This window comes from Triturus cristatus, chromosome 12 (assembly GCF_964204655.1).
Source record: "Triturus cristatus chromosome 12, aTriCri1.1, whole genome shotgun sequence".
NCBI lineage: Eukaryota > Metazoa > Chordata > Amphibia > Caudata > Salamandridae > Triturus > Triturus cristatus.
The window spans coordinates 613858315-613878863 of record NC_140595.1 but is presented as its reverse complement, the minus strand read 5'-3'; the positions used below and the strand labels follow the sequence as shown (position 1 = coordinate 613878863).

General features: G+C 47.8%; 1 protein-coding gene across 4 annotated transcripts in view; it reads right to left on the bottom strand.

The window, feature by feature from the left end:
• Nucleotides 1-20549, bottom strand: part of SPATA2L (spermatogenesis associated 2 like) — an 83340-nt gene that overhangs the window by 4114 nt on the left and 58677 nt on the right. For 3 of the 4 annotated variants that reach the window (XM_085637488.1, XM_085637485.1, XM_085637487.1), the window contains one exon: nucleotides 1335-1641. In XM_085637488.1, coding sequence (XP_085493614.1) covers nucleotides 1335-1640 — 306 coding nt within the window. In that variant the 5' untranslated portion in view covers nucleotide 1641. Of the gene's footprint in view, nucleotides 1-1334; nucleotides 1642-12810; nucleotides 12880-20549 lie in introns of all 4 variants that reach the window. The other variant, XM_085637486.1, reaches the window with a different exon arrangement.

The window sequence follows — 20549 nt, the reverse complement described above, 5'->3', positions numbered from 1 at the left end:
AAACGCAAAAACGTCTGCCAGGACTGGCAATTTTGAAAACTTTCAGCCGTAGTGTTGGTCCCAAAGGTAGCCAAAGACCATTGTGTTTATTCTCAATATTTCAGCGCTGCTATAAGCTATGTAAACTATGCTAGATCTTCTAAGCTCACCCCGTTTAGAAGAGTGAAAAAGTTTATGTTGGTGACTGCAATCTTGATCGTGCTAGCAGGTCATGGTGAAGAAGGACTCCATTTCCAATAAAGAGTTCTGCGTCAAGTTTGTCAAAGGCAGACATGACCATCAATGCAGTCGGACCCCTTCGTTCAGGCACAATTCAGTTCCAAGTGTTTAGACACTTGGAATTTCATTTCCCCCATCTGGAAGGACAATAGAGTCAACATTTTAACTGCCTGTGTGCAGGCTTCAGGCTGCCTTGGATAGCTCCAACAAGATTCTCTATCAAGTCTCCCACAGTCTAAAGCTTATTGGGGCGGAAAAAACCCAGCAAGTCAGCCTCATGCATTCTTGTTGACGGTAACACACCTGTAGTCTGGTCAGAATTGTCTGTGTGTGCCACTATTTGCCGCACTGGAAGAAATAAGACACTATTCTTTCCACATCTTTATGTGAACTACAAGGCCCCTAAAAGTGTAGTATTGTTTATAGAGAATACGTTAATAAATAGAACTTTTACTATCTCCTTCGACCTGAAAATAAGTCTTTATAAATAGCTAACTCAAAGATAGAAAGCAGTTTAAGCTTCTAGTTCTAAACAGTTTTTAGGTTACTTCTCTCTCTATGTACTAGTCAATCTTCACGAACCATCTAAGTAGTGATCAATGTACATATGTGCTACTTCAATAACAATTAACAAGAGACTCTAAAAGTTTCTGTACTCTTTTTGATTAATCCGTAACCAAACAAGGCACCACACAGACTTTGCCTAGGAATGTGGCACTCTTGACATGAGAGTGCTTGTCTTGCTACGTAAGGTGCCTTAGCAATGCCATCAGCCCGAGGAAGTCAAACAACTGTATTAATGATTGAATCCCTCACCTTACAGATCACAAGCTCCACAGCACACATTAGCTTCACTTCAGTTCTTGTTGATCTCATTATTTAAGAATAAGGATTATTCCCTCACACGTAAATTGCACAAAGATCTATAAATCACCCACGTCCGTGAATGCCTACAACCCTGAGTAGAGGTATTACTGATGCATCACAATACAGTCCCTTCCTCTATGTCTGCATAATTTCTGTTGGTTTACTGGGGACCGGTCAGTGTCCACAAACTCCATATACTGCCCAGCAGGTGGTACAATGCTATTCCGATATGAGCCACTAGGACCCACCTTAATTACGCAGAACTCCTTGCGCCATGGGAAACAACAGAGGTTAACAGCTGCCAGCTCCAAGGACTCGAAGGCTCGCACAAGATCATTCAGTATCAATTTCACATCTGCCTGTGCCCCCAGGGCACGGTCTATCACTGGCAAGGCATCTTCGTTACGCAGGGCTTTATGCAATTCTGGATCCATCTCCAAACGTTGCCGCACAAGGTTCTTCAGTTTGAAATCAGTACAAGTACTGGGAGCGCTGCAATTGCAGTTCCTTTCCAGGCACTTCCTGTACTCCTCCACCAGATTGTGACTACCCATCCTGCAATCAAGAACACAGGTTAACTCCTGGAAGTGGAAGGTACAGAAACAAGCATTTACAATGCAATGGTCTCGGCATTGTTAAAGTTAGAGCTATTGGCATTGCTCATGACATTATTTTTGTTTTTAAAGATTTAAAGAAACGGCATTGTTATTTACAATGTCAATAGCTTAATCACTCTCAAATGCGAGACATATTGCATTTGCACCCACACATAGAGCCACACACACAAAGCCACCCACACACACAGAGCCACTCACATAGCCACCTACACACACAGTTACCCACACAGAGAAAGCCACCACGCATAGAGCCACCTACAAAAAAAGCCACCCACACAGAGCCTCCCACACGGACACAGAGCCACGCACACACACACAGAGCCACCCACACACACACAGCCATCTGCACTCCCTCGGCCGGCTTGTGAGTGTAATGTCCCATGTGCTTGTGCTGACGTCACTAGGATAAGCTAGTCCCCATTGTTTGGTTTGCTGCGCGCGTTAATAACAGCTTTGCGGCCGCTCTTATCACCAAAAAAATGTTCCCGTATGTTGGAGCTTCACTCGGGCTCTAAAACAAATATGCCCCCGTCGTTGGAGCCTCTCGGGGGCTCGAGAACACTGCCCCCGATGTTGGAGTCCCGCTCGGGGGACTCAATGCGGACAGGAACCACCCCGAGCCCTCTCCTTACCGGGACTTCGCCTCGGGGACTCAGCTCCTCTGGAGGCGGCAACGCTCCGACGCTTCGGGGGCTGAGGGGCTCTCTCCTCACTCACGAGAGCCCCGCTCCGGCTTCCTTCGTTTCGTGGGTCACGGCGTCTCCCGGGGCACACGCAGGAGCGCGGGGTAGGCTCCCGCCTGCTTCCTGCTTAAACTACGCCCACGTCCTTGCCTTCCTTCCGGCGCTGACTGTGTCCCACACAGGGCGCCTGACTTCCGGTTTCGCGGGGGCCGCGGCGGTGATTTCGATGACGGTGCTGCGGGGTGGGCACCCGCTTACAAATAGAATAATTAAATAAGCGGGGTGGGCACCCGCCAACGAGCGCCACAATGGCGGGGTGGGCACCCGCTTCAAATCTCGGCAACAAGCGGGGGAATCCCTACGCCAGGGATTCCCTGACACAGACGATTGCAGCTTCGCGCTGCTGTCGGAAATCGCCGGGCTGCTTCTTATCGGCGCAAATAACTAGCGCGCTCACCAGGACACAAATGTATGTTGCTCCCCAGGCTCTGCAGCACCCAGTTCCAGGGAAAAAGGGGAAAGCTCTCCTCAGCTAGGCACAGTCCAGGGAAAGTCTTTGCGAACCACCGCCTTTCTCCGAGGTCAAGCAGAAATGTCTCGGAGAAACGCAGTGGCGTTTTCAGATTCGGGGCGTGTTTTTCTTTCTCTCCTCTTGCCATTGGCTGGAATGTTTACATTCCAGAGGAGAGAAAGAATCGAAAAAACACGCCCCCGAATCCGAAAAAGACGGGGCTTGTTTGGAGAGACAATGCTCTTCTCCAATGGCTGACCAGTATTTCAGAGGCCAGCCAATGGAGAAGAGGTAAAAAAAAGGGGCGGGTTAAAGCCCCACGCCTAACATTAAATCTCGGAAATGGAGAAGAGGTAAAAATAAAAGGGGCGGGTTAAAGCCCCACTCCTAACATTAAATCTCGGAGCGAGACTGCGCAAGCGCCGCCTTCGAGCCGAGACCTAAAAACGAATCCACGAGAATATGGAAGCAAATATTTAACAGAATTGGTTCTTACTCTGCATCAAGCGATGGGATTGCAAATATGTAAGTTGAGCATCAACATTAATTTGTTAAGAGGCCTTCCTTAGTGGTATAGTATCTCAATGAAGAAACCTAGTCCGGACAGGAGTATAGAAGATCCATTCCTCCAGTTATGCATTTGACGAAAGCCAAACAGGTGCTCCCTTTCCTCAATGTAAGGGCGTTTCTATATGAAAGGGAAAAGGAACAGAGAGAAAGGAATTTAGGGAAAAGCAGGGAAAGGATTGGCAGGGGTGGAAAGAAGAGCACATACTGAAACCAGTAGCACCGAAGAACGCTTGGTGAAGGCTTGCAAGAATCCTGGAGTGATTGAGAAGGGGTATACACTGTGATGGAGATTTGAAGATTTATTTATTTTTATTTGGGGTTTTTGTGAACCTCTGCGCGACATTTCTTCCACCGCAGAGCACTCTGAATGACAAGGGCTCCAAGGAAGACTGTCCATTTTGCCACTTCATACTGTAACAAGGGTTACAGATGTGAAAACGTTTGGTGAAGCAAACGGAGGGAAAGGCTTAGACAGAGTGTGTGAAAACTGTAATATCAGAGCGATACATAGGATGCAGTTTGGCAGTGGATTCGCGCTCTATTTGAGGCCTTGGTAACCTTTTTTACATGGAAACTACTAACATGAATAATAACTAAGGACAGGCACATTGTCACTGAGCATTTTTGTTTGGGTCTACCTGTTAAAATACGTGAGGCGTTCTTGCCTCTTTTTAAGTGACGAGCCTATTTTGAAAAGAAGTAAGGCACAACATGTTGTTAAATGCTTCGATAAACCATCCTTTGGAAACATTTCTTCATGGACACATTTCAATGCTACTCATGGTCATGCTTTCCTTTTCCAGACACCATTCACTATCTTCGGGATGCCAATTTTGGGTTAAGACAGATTCTCCACAACCGTTCTGAATTGGGAGACATTCTGGTCTCCAGATGTACGGCAGTACAACATGGCTTAGCAATTAAATAAATAATAATGTGATATCTTACTGTAAATACAGAGTTTAAGACTAATTGACCAGGCCTTTTGAAGGAAAAGGCTGGGTGCCTTAGGTAACTCGCCTGCAGCGAGCACTAAAATGTGATCATAAGGTACCCGCTCTGAACGCCGTAGTAAATGGGAGACAGACATAAAGGAACCTATCTCGGATAAGGACTGGGAACTTGCATGCTCTATGGTTCAAGATATCTAGTGACATACACTTCAAGCTAATTCATTTTAACTTCGTGCATCACACATAGTACATCCCGTCACGCCGCAGTAAAATATACTCCACCAGATCTTTGGTTTACACCCAACGTGGCGTAGATAATGCTAATTTTATACACATGAGCTGGTAATAAAGAACAATTGTAGAATCCTGGAGAGAGGCCATTCAGATAACAAAACGTGTGACAAAGATGCAAATAGAGGAAAATATTGCACAGGGTTTACTGGGAGTGCTCCCAAATTCGAAAAACTGCAAAATGCAACACACATTTGCAGCTCTTGCCCTTGGCTTAAGGAAGCGTAAATTGGAAATATACTGGACATCCAGTCGTCCGCCACGGACTGCATCCTGGGTGAGGGATGTAGAGGAATGGACAGGGGCGGAATCTAGACTAATGGGGTGAAGTAAGGGCTGATGAGAAACTGGCAGATGATCTGCAACTTTGTTAGAACATGACAATTGGCATGATGGACAGCACTGGAGAGGCAGCTGAAGATGTAACTGACGATGTGTAAATGGGAAATGCGATAATGACATGGGGGAGCAATTGATCTAGACCGACTGCGGGGTAGACCAGAGCTACGGGGCTGGTAAGTGGGATATAGGATAGTGACACGATTATGGCTGTGAAAGACTTAACAGAGTATTATGAATATGCAATATACACAAAAATGGGAAGAATGCTGCAGTAGCAATTAGGGGAGGGTTGGGAGGAGCTCACTAAGTTACCACATGTATGACAGGTTTTTTAGGCTGGTGTCAGGTGCTAAAACACAATAATATATGTATTTTTTAAAGACTAATTAATCAGGGATGTGCAATTAATATTTAAGGTTTAGATTTTATCCGCTTGAACAATATTTGTTATGAATGAGGTAGTAATTACTGATGATAATTGTTATTCGTCATTATTATAATTATTATTCATATGATCTGCATACATTTAACACATGATAAATTCTAATGATAAAATGCCAATGTTTCTGTATGTACCCAGTCTGGTGGGTGAGGGGGGACTGGTTTAAGTTTTCCTTGGAAGAGAAAGACATTCTCTGACAGGTATTTCTGATGTTCCACACCCTTTCACTCCTGTGAGTGCAGCCCAGCAAAAGGCATGGAAAATACCTGGCTGTTTTCCTCTTGTCTGCAGAGAAAGCAACTGCCTTTGGGACTAAGGAAATCTACTAGGTGTGACACCAATAAATGTGTGGTTCTCACTACAGTGGCATCTGATGAGAGTCCTAATGGCCCAGGACCCAAAAATCCAGAGACACACTAAATAAATCAGAGATGACCGTAGGGATTTTAAAATCCACATGAGAAGCAGGAAAAGTGCATCCATATCTGACTGGAGATTGTTACGCTTAATTGATACAAAGGATAAATACTGCATGAGTACCAATACTGGAATCTTTACGTGCCATGGCTGATCAAATAGAAATAGACAAGAACATGCTCTCTTCCCTTAATGCAGATTTAGCAATAAGAGAATTCCCTCTAACAGGGAGGGGAATAATGTTCATTATAGGGGCAATTCATACATATACCACTGAGGTCTATTTTTCCTGCCTTTAAGAAGCACAGAGGGAAGGAGCCTAGCGCGCAACCAAGATGGACGCGTAGGTGCGAGGCTCCCGAGGACCTCCGCGACCTCCTACATATATCCTGACAATATCCTGTCCTAGATGAGGGGACTGTGTTGGTGAGCCCGAGCTGAGGTGGCACCCGCTTTCCGCTTCCAAATTGGACCTCGGACTCCGGCGGTAGCACCGATTGAGATTTCCGGCCTTCTCCACGCCGGACCCCGGATTGGAATTGTGGGGTGATCCGGAGGCAAAGTCAACAACAGCGGCGGGCTGGGCGCGGCGGCTCGCGTACCCCGCACTTTCACTTTCGCTTTTGCACCCTCCTTGCTGTCTTGGCGAGGTTGGGTCACGGGGCACTGTGAGGTAGTGTGGCCCCGTTGGGGTGCCCTGCCGGCCCGCCGGCTGTGACTTGCCCCGTGGCCCAGTGGAGACCCCCCCCCGGATCCCGTGAACCGGCTTGCCCGCCCTTTACGGCGTGCCTGGCACGGCCGTGGGACTGGAACCATGTCCACAAAGCAAGATGGAGATCGGGCAAAGGTGAAATCGACCCGACGTGGCGCAGTCCACCAGTCTAACAGCATGGACCGCTATACCCTCCAGAAGGGATCTCCCGAGGTGCCGCGTAGGTCCCCTGAGGGCCCGACTGATGCTCCTGCTCTGCCCGCGGACCTGACCCTGCGAGACGTGATGGGCGCCATCGCTGAGATGAAGGCCTCGGTGGACCAGCGCTTTGATACACTGGCGCAGAAAATTGACTCGGTCCTTGTGGATGTTGGCCTGGTAAGGGCCGATTTATCCAAGACTAATGACCGGGTCGATTCGTTGGCCCACACCACATCGGGCCTCACGACGGATGTGGCAGCCCTCCAAAAGGAGGTGCGCCGGCTTGGCCAGGCGAGCGCGCTGATGGATCGTCGCCTGGAGGATTCTGAGGGTCGGGCCCGGAGGAACAATGTCCGTATTCTCGGGGTGCCTGAGGGACGAGAGGAGGCGGCGGCGGATCTATTCGTGGAGGACTTGATTCTCACCCACCTCCAGCCCCGGGGACTGAGTAAATTCTTCGCGGTGGAGCGGGCCCACAGGGTTCCCGGGGGAAGGCCCAAGGCCGGAGCCCCCCCGAGGCCTCTCATCGCCCGGATTTTCAACTTTCGGGACAGGGACGCTATCCTGCAATCCTCCAGACTACAGGGGCCGGTCAGACTCGACAATATGGACATAAATTTTTATCCTGACTTCACCCCAGCGGTCCAAAAGCAGAGACTAAGCTTTCTCGGAGTCAAACGTCGTCTACGGGACCTAAATCTTAAGTACGCTATGCTTTTCCCGGCTAAGCTGCGGGTGGAGTTGGATGGCCGTACGCACTTCTTTGATCGTCCCGAAGCAGCCGGGGACTGGTTAGATACCTTGCCTGGGGATCGGGATCGGGGGGGTGGGGGGGGAGCGGTGGGGGGAGAGGGCCCGCCGGATCAGGACTGAGGGACTAATATTATGCCTCGCTCTGGACAAAATTGATGTCACTTTTGACTGTTCGCCTGTTCGAGTAAGTCTCCTCCTGTGGAGGTCGTGTGGGGTCTCTTGGGGGTTCTCCCTCCTCCTCTGGGGGTTTAGTTAGTTTCACCATCTATGGGGCGACAGGCACACTGCACTTTGGGGGGGCTGTTTGGGCTCATGCAGGGGTGCAGGGAGGGGGGAGTTCTGTTGGGGGGGGGAGTTGGGGTGGGGTGTTGTTGTTCGTTTTTACCACAAGGCAAACCCTTTTCTGTATTGTTTTTAAGGTGCTCTCCGGGGGACGATTGATGGCTCCTGTGTGTGATGGGGGGTAGGGAGTTCACTGTGTTGTCTTGGAACGTTAATGGACTGGGGGATAGGATCAAACGAGGTGTGGTCCTGCAGTATTTGAAACGAATCTCACCCGATGTAGTCTTCCTGCAGGAGACACACCTTATTGGAAACTCTTTTTGTGCCATGAATCGGCGTGGCTATCGTTTGGTGGCCCACTCGGGCTTCACATCGGGCTCACGGGGTGTGGGCATTATGGTGAAGAACTCGCTCCCGTTGGAAATTGATGAGGTGCGCCATGATGATAGGGGACGCTATGCTGTTTTAGTGGGGAGAATGGAAGGCAAAGTAGTGGTTTTTGTATCGGTATACGTCCCACCGGGGTTACAGGCGACCACTTTTGCAGACTTGGGGCGCCTCCTCCTGGGCCTTCCGGGGGGACTCCTAGTGGTTGGGGGGGACTTCAATGCGGTGGTTTCTGGGACTCTGGATCGTCACCCCCCTAGGGACCTCCCCCGGGCCCAGGCGTGGATATCTGGCCTCTTGGATACACTGGGATTGGTGGACTGCTGGCGCTTAAAACATCCCACGCAGCAACAGTACACTTTCCACTCGGGGGCACATGGTAGCCTCTCACGGCTTGATCATGTCCTTGTCCCGGCGGCCTATGCTGGGAGTGTGGGGGAGGTGCGCCATCTGGCGCGGGGTATCTCAGATCATTCCCCGCTCCTGTTCCATTTTGATGTCCTTCCAAGGGGTGAGGGCAGGGTAGTTCCCATCAATGCCTGGTACCTGCGCGACCCCACCATTCGCGCTGCTGTGATTAAATCCCTGCAGCGATACTTTGAGGAGAATGTGGGGTCCGTCCCTTCGGCTATCTCCTTGTGGGAAGCCTTCAAGACAGTTCTCAGAGGAGAGGCCCTGTCCCTCATTTCCCATGCCCGGAGGCGCGAGCGGGAGGAGGTTACCCGGGTGGAGGCCGAAATTGCTGAATTGGAGGGTGATTTAGAGGGCGGAGTGACGGATGCTGCACTGCATGTCCTACAACTTAAGCAGGCGGCCTACAGGGCCCTCGTTACGGAGGCGGCCAGGGGCCTCAGTAGGGAACAGCAGGGGCGACTGTATGATGTGGGTGATAAGGCGGGCAAACTGATAGCGTGGTTGGATAAAAAGGAGAGAGTGAATCGTGTGGTCCCGCTGATTGAGAGGACGGATGGTGTGAGTGTCACCGAGCCAGAAGAAATTGTCTCCTGTTTTGCGGATTATTTCCGCGAGGTGTATTCTCCGGTCTCTCCTTGCTCGGAGGAGGACTCCCATTCCCTGCTTAGGGATATCGCGCTGCCCTCCCTCTCGGAGGAGGACAGGGTGTCGCTGGATGCCGCTCCTACATCCGACGAAATTGCCCTCGCCATACGTTCGGTTGCTTCTGGCAAGGCCATGGGCCCAAATGGCATCCCTATCGAGTTGTATAAGTTGCGACCAGATGTACTGGCGCCCCACCTCCGCGCGATGTTCCTGGCGGCCCCCTCGTTGGGCTCCCTCCCGCCGGACCAGCGTCTGGCTACTGTCGTGGTGATCCACAAGGAGGGGAGGCCTCGGGACCGGGTCACATCCTATCGGCCTATCTCGCTTTTGAATGCGGAGCCCAAAATTCTCGCCAAGGTGCTGGCCAATCGGCTGGTCGGTGTGGTGGGCGACCTGGTTCACCAAGACCAGTCCGGCTTTATCCCCCATCGCAATACAGCCCTTAATCTGCGGCGCTTGCACGGGGTGCTCGCACGTGTCCCATTCGTGCGGGAGCCGGCCATTTTGGCGTCCTTAGACGCCACTATGGCGTTTGACACGCTTGAGTGGCCATACATTTGGGCGATGCTGGCGAAGTTTGGATTCGGCCCGGGCTTCATCAGTTGGGTCAAATTGTTGTATTCGGGCCCATTGGCGCAGGTGGTGGTGAATGGAAGAGTTTCGGCCCCATTCGAGCTGGGCCGGGGCACGCGACAGGGCTGCCCCTTGTCGCCGCTCCTGTTTGCGCTGGCCTTGGAGCCCCTGGCGGAGTGGCTGCGGTGGCACCCCTCCATCCGTGGACTCCGTTGGACCCCCGAATATGAGGACTGTGTGTCCCTATACGCTGACGACATCCTTTTGTACCTAGCCTCCCCACGTAAGTGACTCATAGTCCTGGTTGATGTTTTACGTTCATTCGGCCGGAACTCAGGCCTTGTCATCAACTGGGCTAAATCATGCGTGTATGTGCTCTCTGGGGAGGCTCCTGCCCTTCCGCGGGGTTGTCCGATTCAGATTGCCTCTCAGGGGTTTCGATACCTGGGTGTCTACATTACTCTGGACCCAGAGGCTCGCTACGAGCGGAACTTGCTTCCTCCTCTCCAGCGCTTGAAGGCGGACGTCGTGCGCTGGCGGCGTCTGCCGCTTTCGCCGCTCGGCCGGGCGGCGTTGTTCAAGATGATGTCGTTGCCACGTTTCTTATACGCTCTCCAGAACACTATGGACCCAGTCCCGGCGCGCTACTTCAGTGAGGTGGAGAGTTTACAGCGCCGCCTGTTCTGGGACGGGAGGCCGCGCATTGCCCTGGCGAAGTTGACGCTCCCATGGTATGACGGGGGATTGCCCTCCCGGACATTAAACGGTATTACTGGGCCTCCCAGCTAGCTGCAATTAACCATGGCCTCTATGGGCCCGCCTTGAACCCGGCGTTTGAGATGGACAAGTTGCTACTGCCCGGTGGCGACTACAATCGAGCGCTCTACTCTGGCGCGCCCGACGCTCGCTTGACGGGACCTACGCGTGTCATGGTCAGAGTATGGCATGCGGCTAATGCAGCTATGGGGTGGAAGGACCGTTTGACCCGGGCGTCACCGCTGTATGCGTCTGAGAAGTTGGGCTCTCTCTGGACCTCGAAACCTCGAAGGGCTTCGCGAAATGGGACATGATAGGCATCAGTAAAGTGGGGGATCTCTGGTCGAGGGGAGGATTTAAAACATTCGAGATGCTGCAGACGGAGTTTCAGTTGCAGGGCAGTGAATACTTTCGATACCTGCAGATCCGTCATGCACTGGGCTCCGTCTTCCCAGACGTCGCCTCCATCCCGGAGTCTTCCCCCCTGGAGGATAGAGTGCTGGATGGCCACGTCCCAGACAGTACGATATCCCTTATTTATAAAAAACTGATTAATGATCGATCGGGCTTGCTGATTGGCCTTCGCGAGGCTTGGGTTGCCGACGGTCTGGAATTGGACGATGAGGACTGGATCTCCGCGGTGGCCTCTCCGAAGGAGGTGGCTATACCGGCTCGCCTTCGCTTCGTCCAGCTCAAGATACTCCACCGGGTCTACATGACGGGGCCAAGGCTTCAGCGCATGGGCTATACAGTGGATGGATTGTGTAAGCGTGGTTGTGGTGCCGTGGCGACCTTTCTGCATATCTTATGGGAATGCCCGAAGGTGGAGCGATTCTGGCGCGGTGTGCACGAGGTCCTGCGAGTGGTTACGCGTGTTGCGCTGCTGCCGGAAGCGAGGAGATGCCTGTTGAATGTGTGGGAACCAACTGACTACTCGGCTCCGCAAACGTGGTGGGTGACTCTGGGAAATATGATTGCTAAGCGTGACATTGCGCAACTGTGGGGATCCCAGAACCCCCCGACGGTGTCGGCCTGGAAAGAGCACATGGACTGGTGCATGTTTCGAGAAAAGGTGGTGTATGTGGCGAGGGGTAAGCCTGGGACATGGGTGAAAGTGTGGGGCCCCTGGAACGCCTACCGTGGGAGTCTTTGCGCGCCACCGTTGCTGCCTGCTGCCTCACCAGCCCCGTCCCCTTAGCTGACCCCTTCCCCTAGCCCCGGGCACAGGGTTCCCCCAGTCCTCGCTCTGTTTCCCTTCCCCTCCTTGGACTCCTCTGATAGTTGGGGTTCCCCATTGGGGAGCACGTGCTGCTACTTTCGACTGTAGGGTAGCCTTGTGGGTGTTGTTTTTTTTGTTGTTTGTATAAAATGAAACCGCACTGTGACGTATTATGGCTGTGGCCCATGATGTTGATGACTCCTGCTTATGCTCCTTTGTAACGCCAAGTGTTCTATGAACGTATGCCATATGTTTCTGCCATTCCTAGCGGCCGGCCGGAAGGTTGTGGGCCCATATTTGTATATTCTTGAGATTTGTAATAAACGGTTTCAAAAAAAAAAAAAAAGAAGCACAGAGCACAGGAATGTTTCAGGACAGACTTCCACATACTGTACAGGACCAACAACAATAGTAGGACAGACATGGCAACAGAAGGCACTTAGACTTCACACCACAAGGAATCAACAAAATATAAATGTGACAAGAGAGATCTTAAGGCACATGATTGGGATTGATCAGCAGCTTAGACATTATGTGTTGCAAGAGCAGGAAACCGAGGCGACAGACACAGCTCTGACATCTTCCTGTATTCATACACCTACCATTTATCCCCAAACTATCAAAGCAATAATGGGAATTGCCCGAGAAGATCTCTAGAAAAACAAGTCAAATGCAGGTAGTATGCCCTCATTCTGCACCACAGGAAAAAATACAGTGATGATATGTGTGTTCCCAAGGGGATGGTGCCTAATTCACATCAATGTCAGTCATAGGGAAGCCTATATGCAACCTTACGTCATAACACGCACAACAGCTCTTCAGTAGTGGCTGAGGTTCTAACAGAGATTCAAGAACAGCATGGTGCTGCTCCATCTTGTTATCTTGAAAGTTCAAGTGCTTTTGACCATACAGCAAAGAGGTGACTCATCAGCAAGATCACAAAAATCACTACTCACACTTATGCTTTAATAGATAGAGACACCATGGGACACCAACAGCCTCAATTAAAATATAAAGAAGGCAATCTGAAAGAGAAAAAGCTGGGTCAACAGAGATCCAAGGGTTACTAGACTAAAAAATCGGTCTGAATTTCAGAAAAGAAACAACAATATTACAATCGAGTGGAAGAGCAAGTGATTTTTAATGGAAGGGATAGAAATTATATTACAGCCCATGAGAGGTTTTACTCCTCTGAAAAACATTTTTCTGATTCTCTGCAGGAATGCGGAGATAAAAGTAATACACGTGTCCATTCTTTGCAGGGACCTGAGGCAATTTGAAGAACATAAAAATGGGACAGAAAAGTATCAGAAATACAACTAGACAGAAAGGAACTATACTTACAAGCGTAGGGTTCAGAGGAAATTCCCCAAAAACAAAATTGGGTTCATACAAATAATTTTCGGCTAGGTTTTTTTCTTGTTTGGTAATGGGGATGGCTCTCGAGTTTCTGGAGAAGTGTACTACACTTGAGCCTCCTAATACTCAAAAACAACAATGAGGTAGGAAATATACCTTTTCTGCGTGGACACCCTGAATTGTTGGTCTTTTGCTGGACCCTATATTTTTTGGGGTGTAAATCTTTTTAATAAAGTTTTCGGGGGGAAACAGGGACATTCGTTATGGTTTTACAACTTCTGCAAAAACAATTCGACATAGACTGAACACCAGTAACCGTTAGAGGACGCACATTAATCCATCAATGTATGGTGTCAGATCACATAAAATCGCATTCCCTATGTTCACCATTTTCCTCCCCTACCTTCTGGCAACCCCAACTGCAAAACGCTAAGCAGTCCCCTAGTGTCCCCTCTATGACACAAAGTCAAAGATAGCTAAAAACACCTCAAAACAAACTAGATCAGACCTTCGCCAGCAAGAGTATCAATGAATATTGGTAGCAGACACTCACCCTGTCTTATCAATGAAAAACGCTCAGGGCTATCAGCCGTGGTGGAAGGGATGAGCTAGGAGGCCCACCGCTTACCAAGAATGAGTCCTGGGCTGAGTTAGGTGTGTATACTGTGGCCAAGGCGATAGTTTGTCTCTCCAGCACACTGACCAAGATCAGAGATCTACCTTCCCTGTCAGTTTTATTGTGTAAGACTACTAGGGAGAGATTGCTTTTCAGGAAGATTGCTACTCCCCTTTGTTTGGTGCTGGCTGAGGAGTGATAGGCAGTTGGATATGCAGTGTGTTTAAGATCACTTGGTCTTTTCGTAGGAGAAGGTGCTCCTGGAGGCATCTCATATGCAGGCTGGACTCTCGAAGTGTACGCCAGATGATCCCATGTTTGTTTTGAGAGTTCAATCCCTGTGTATCAAGTGAGACAATCTGAATCATGTTTGTGTTGGTAATAAAGGCCTGCGTAAGAGGAGAGGCCTAAGGTTAGCAGAGAAACTTTAATATGGTGGACACTATATTGCTTGCTTCCCCAGAACAAAAACTGTATAACAATCCAAAACGAGGTAATAAACCAAAACTAACAAATGAGAACAAACCATAAAGTAGCAAAACCAGGGGTTGACATCCGTCCACCCCCAAGGGTTGGTGGGCCAGGGTCCCGCCTCAGCATCACCGGATAGGGGGAGCCCTTCCTCCACAGAAAGTCCAGCAACTCCGGGACTAGACATAGTTTGTCCGGGTGCAGCCAGTCTCCCTACTGCTCCTGTCAGGACATACCAGTGAGTCAATCACATATCTTCCATGTCCACATCTCAGTCAGAGCAGAATGAGGTTGATAGGGGTGCATCCCTGCATAGTGCAGGGGGCTAGATTTCCTGCTGGGCTGTTGGGCCGCTTATAACTCAGAAGGTTCCACACAGGGGTAACCCCCATCAAACAAGCTCCAGCAATGTCTAACTCCTGCAGAATACATTAGGGTTAAGTGAAACAGCTTTATATTCTGGGCCATTCAGATCCGTTGACTCATTCAGAGCACTGAACCAAGGCAGAGCTGGAGCAGTTCATGATCTTGTAGGGCACGTAACTCAGTCCGTAGTCCGTCCCTCTGTCTGTAGTTCGTCCCTCCTTTGAGGGGCTCTGGGCCCTTGGCTACTCCCATTAGTCCCGGGAGTCACCCAGAGTGCTGTTCGCAAACTTTGCTGGGCTGGCGCAAGGCAGGGAGCATGGAATTTATACATGTCCTTACAGTGCAAAGCACCAAAAAGCTATTTTTCACTTTGGCAGGCAAAGCTATCCTTTGCAGAAAATCAGACTGCAGATTAAAATCCTAATACTGTATCTTGGGAATGGGACTAGCTCGAAAAATAATTAAACAACTATTTTTAATAGTTACTAAAAATCCAATTAAATGGTGAAGTATGATTTTTATAAAATATTAGGGAAAAGTACATTTTTGAAACTTACCATTTCCCTGCATGAAGTTCCTAATTTGCATTTGTTCTCCAACTTCTCCTGGCCAGTGTTTAGCATTTGAATAGGTGCGAAAGAGGGGTGAATTTCCCGCCAGGAGTTACTAAATAGGTCACTGTGATTGACAGGGCAACCTGAATGAGCAGAGATGACACCTCTGAACTTAACAGAATATGAAGGGTGAGGGCTGTGGGCATCCTTTTTGACATTACCGTGTCAAATCTTGGTAAGGGCGTCAACTCCTGCTTGAAAGCTGTGTTGAGGAGTTACATAAAACACTTAGGACGCACATGAAAGGAAGAATACAGGATGCCAAGAAAATGCTTATGTATCCATTATCTGGTTGCTGGAAAACCCTGCTTTTGAGCTACTGGACTTCTGCCTCTAGGTTTTACATGTTATACTTGTGGCGCACTTGAAAGGAAGGAAACAGTATGGCAAGGCAATTCTTATATAGCCACTGTCTGGTAACTGGAAAAAAGCTGCTTTTGTCCTACCAGACTACTGTCTCTGCGTTTACTGGGGATACAGAAGCTGGCTCAAACTGGATTTTAGTGGGAGGAGAGTGGATTACAATAGTATGTTCCCCCCACACGCACCCAGTTTATGAGCTCAGGTTTAGTTTAGAAGAAGACTTTCTTCAACTTGAAAATGCCTAAAGTGGGTTGGGCTGGTCCCGGGATCTTTTACCCCATTCGTTAGGGCGTGCCTAGGAGTCATTTCTACCCACTAGCTTGTGCAAAACATCTCCAAGCATCCACTTCAGAAAACTGCTGGAGCTGAGGAAGAACAGGAGGAGGACTGGACCTGCTATCTGAAACCTGAGAGGAGCCCCGAAGGACTGAACCTGCTGACTCTTGCAAAGAGGACAAAGAAGTGGACTCCATGGTTCATAAGGCTGACCTCCTGTTCAAGTAACAGGAATAAAACTAGTTTCAAGAGGCCTTATCCTGCAACAACACAGCTGACCAGTGGCATCTGGACCTGAACTGGACCTTGGTGTTGGCCTCTGCCCGTCAGCATTTGAGTCTCTAAGTGCCTCCCCTCAGCTATTTAGAGGTGTACCCTTATGTGTTGGACTGGGACTTAAAAGACTAAGTCAGAAGGTAAAATCTTTGACCAGGACAAACCTGGTTGGTGTCTCCAACTCGCGTTCCATTGCGACCAGCCTCAAAAACCTCCCAGTCTACCACGACCATTGACTATCATTGGCGCTTTGTGCTTTTTGGTGCTACTCCTACTTAAAAGTTTAGGAAATCATATCCCCAGCTCCCCATATCTGATTTTTGTCATTTTGGCTATTAAAATGTATTATATTTTTCTAATTCGGTTCGGGATTACTATTATTTTGCATTGTCACTTTATTACTATTTTGGTACGCTCATAAATACGGTACATATTGCCCTAAATTAAGCCTGTTCACTCTGTGCCATAGCTAGCAGGGTGTTGAGCTCAGGTTAGTGACTTTAAGGGTTCACCCCAAACAAGGGCTGTGATTATTCTAATAGATGTGTAATCACCCACCTCAATTCATAATCCAAATTCTTAAAATGGGCTTATTTAAAACATTTCTCACATACATCTTTCAAACTATACTGAAAGAGTTTTGGCAATAACCATCATTAGTGTGACGTCAGATACCAACACTAAACTTAAATTTATAAGGAGTGTGCACTGTTTGGGAAGGTTAATCGCTTTGTTGGAATGGACAGGCACTAGGGACAGCCAGAAAGGTATGTGCAGTGTTGATGGGGTTATGCTAACATTTTGGGATAATGATTAGTAAATTGCTAAAGTAAATACCAATTATGGTTGTTTTGTTCTGTTTGTTGGTCTAGATAATCGGTATCATGGGAGTTTTATGAAGACATCGATAGGCTACGAATTAGTGCAGTTCGAGAGGATGGTGGGGTTTCATGATAATCAGTTCTAAAATGATTCATTTATAAATGTATTGAGAATAGAACTTGAGTGTTGGTAACTATTTTCTACATATACATTTGAGGGTGGTATTCAAGCTTGATTTGGAAATTTGATTTAGGAGTTGTTTGTGATAGAACTGGTCCCTTGTCATCTGGTATTGCAAACATAGCATTATATTTTCATGGTGATATTGAATTAGTGCAATTATCCCATATCTATATAAAAGTTACTGTAACAAATATAACAGATATTGTGATATCTTGATGATCGAGTGGCTTAGATATGAACACGTATATTTTAAGCTCCTTAAAATCTTTTGATTATTGTCAGATCAGACGATTTTTTAAATACTGGAATGTTGTTTCCCATTCTACTTTTTTGCGAATGAACTGCATGACAAGATGATAGCCTGTAGTAGTTAAATTAAATGCACTTTATTTCTACCATCTTAGTGAAAGAATTTTCATTTCTAAGACGCAATAGGACAAGTTGGTATCTCAACACTTGCTGAACTTTATAAAATGTATATAATGTGTTGCTTCAATTGTCCCTACAAAGTACTAACATAATCTATTGAGTGGGGGATATCATTCATTCTCATTCATTCTCTCTCATTCTCTCTCATTCTCTCTCATTCTCTCTCATTCTCTCTCATTCTCTCTCATTCTCTCTCACTCTCTCACACTCTCACACTCTCACACTCTCACACTCTCACACTCTCACACTCTCACACTCTCACACTCTCACACTCTCTCTCTCTCTCTCTCTCTCTCTCTCTCTCTCTCTCTTCTCTCTCTCTCTCTCTCTCTCTCTCTCTCTCTCTCTCTCTCTCTCTCTCTCTCTCTCTCTCTCTCTCTCTCTCTCTCTCTCTCTCTCTCTCTCTCTCTCTCTCTCTCTCTCTCTCTCTCTCTCTCTCTCTCTCTCTCTCTCTCTCTCTCTCTCTCTCTCTCTCTCTCTCTCTCTCTCTCTCTCTCTCTCTATATATATATATATATATATATATATATATTCACTGAAAAAACCATAGGTTTCACACATGTTATAGTTAGTGGAAATTTTACTGATAAAAAACCAATGAAATTGCCCCGTTATAGTTAGCGCAGGCAACTATAACTCACGCGACCACAATCCTCTGCTGATGCTAATACTGTATTTAGACACTTATTTGCCCATGTCTTCTTCCATACATTTTTAGCTATACATATATTACAAATATTTTTTTTTCCTAAAGACACATATGTCATCAGCAGAGGATTGCGGTCGCGTGAGTTATAGTTGCCTGCGCTAACTATAACGGGGCAATTTCATTGGTTTTTTATCAGTAAAATTTCCACTAACTATAACATGTGTGAAACCTATGGTTTTTTCAGTGAATTTGCAAGGTTTTTTAAATGCTAATTCCTAACTATAACGTGTGTGAAACCTATGGTTTTTTCAGTGAATTAGTACGGTTTTTTAAATGCTAAGTTTTTTTCCCTTATAATAAGCCCTGTACATTTGGTGGCCTACGGCCACCAAAAGCACAGGGGGTGGGGTAAGTGTGGATAGTGTTTTTTTCCATTGTAATAAGCCCAGCACATTTGGTGGCCTTCGGCCACCAAAAGCACAGGGGGTGGGGTAAGTGTGGATAGTGTTTTTTTTATTTTTATTTTTTTACCGTACGCTTACCGTAAGCGTACGGTAAGCGTACCCCGCGAAATTGCCGAAAAAAAAATAAAACCGTTTTTGCACTTGAGGGATGTTTGGGGACTCCCTCCACATGACTATGTGGGAGGGAGTTGTCAAAACAGCCCCTTTACATGTTTTTGGGCTTCCGATTTTAAAAATCTCTCTCAGTGCGAGAGACAAAATGGCGGCCGCCGCTTCCTGGTTTCGGCCGATTCGAATGTTTACTAAGATCTAAGAGCCAATCAGAATCGCGCTCGCGCACGCCACCGTACGCTTACCGTAAGCGTACGGTAAGCGTACCGTAAGCTGGCTCAGATATATATATTGATTTAAAGGCTATTTTCTCAGAATCTACTGAACAGATTTACACCAAACCTACAAAAGGCACTTCCTTGACCTAGGGACTACCTCTCTGCCAAATTTTGAGTAATTCTGTTCAGCCATTCGGGCTGTAGCTCGTTCTAAAGGTCCTATGGAAAAATGCATGGGAAAAACGCGTTTTGGGACCCCCCTTTTATCTCAGCCCCCGCTTGACGAATCCCCCCGAGACTTTCAGGGTAGGAGCGGAGCGTAGCGCCCCACCTATTTTGAGAAATTCGCGAGGATTCGTCGACCGGCGCCAAAGTTATTCAAAATAGAATGTTGAGGTTTTCCTATGGAAACGTGGTCCTAACTATAACTACCTACTGGCGACCGCCAGTAGGTAATATATATATATATATATATAGCTCTATATCTCTCTCTATATACACACACACACATATATATATATACATGCATATATATTATCTACTGGCGGTCGCCAGTAGATAGTTATAGTTAGGACTGTGTTTCCATAGGAAATCTCAAAATTCTATTTTGAATAACTTTGGCGCCGGTTGACGAATCTTCGCGAAATTTTCAAAACTAATGGGGCGCTCCGCTCAGCTCCTACCCTGAAAGTCTCGGGGGGTTTCGTCAAGCGGGGGCCGAGAAAAAAGGGGGGGTCCCAAAACGTGTTTTCCCCATGCATTTTCCCATAGGACCTTTAGTCGAAGGTACAGCCCGAACGGCTGAACAGAATTACTTGAAATTTGGCAGAGAGGTAGTCCTCAGGTCAGGGAAGTGCCTTTTGCATATATGGAGTCAATCCGTCCAGTAGTTCCAGAGAAAATTGCAGTAAAAAGCACAAACATATCTATAGCCGCGCACCGTGCGCGCACTGTACGCGCACCCTAACGTGCGCGAGCGTAATTCTGATTGGTTGTTACATGTCAGTCAACGTTCGAATCGGTCGAAATCAGGAAGTGTCGGCCGCCATTTTGTTTGTTTTCAGTGCGAGAGTGGAAAAGGAAGGTGGTGAACGTGAAAAGGGGGCAGGGTAGAGAGCTCCTGACCCCCTAGCCTTGATCAGGGGGTCCCTGAAGGACCCCGAAGGCAGAAAAAATATTTTTTTAAAAAATGTTTACATCGCGGAGGTGCGCGCACCGTGCGCGCACGGTGAAAACCCATAAATAAAAAAAAAAAACATTTTAATACGTAGTTTATTGAAAAAGAAATATATAAAAAAAATAATAATACATACATAACTTAGAATTTAAAAAACCATACAAATTCACTGAAAAAAACCATAGGTTTCACACACGTTATAGTTAGGTGGATATTTCACTCGTAAAAAAACAATGAAATTCCCCCGTTACTGTGTCACAAGGATGATGTCATCAGTGATGTCAAGAGTGATGCCACTGAC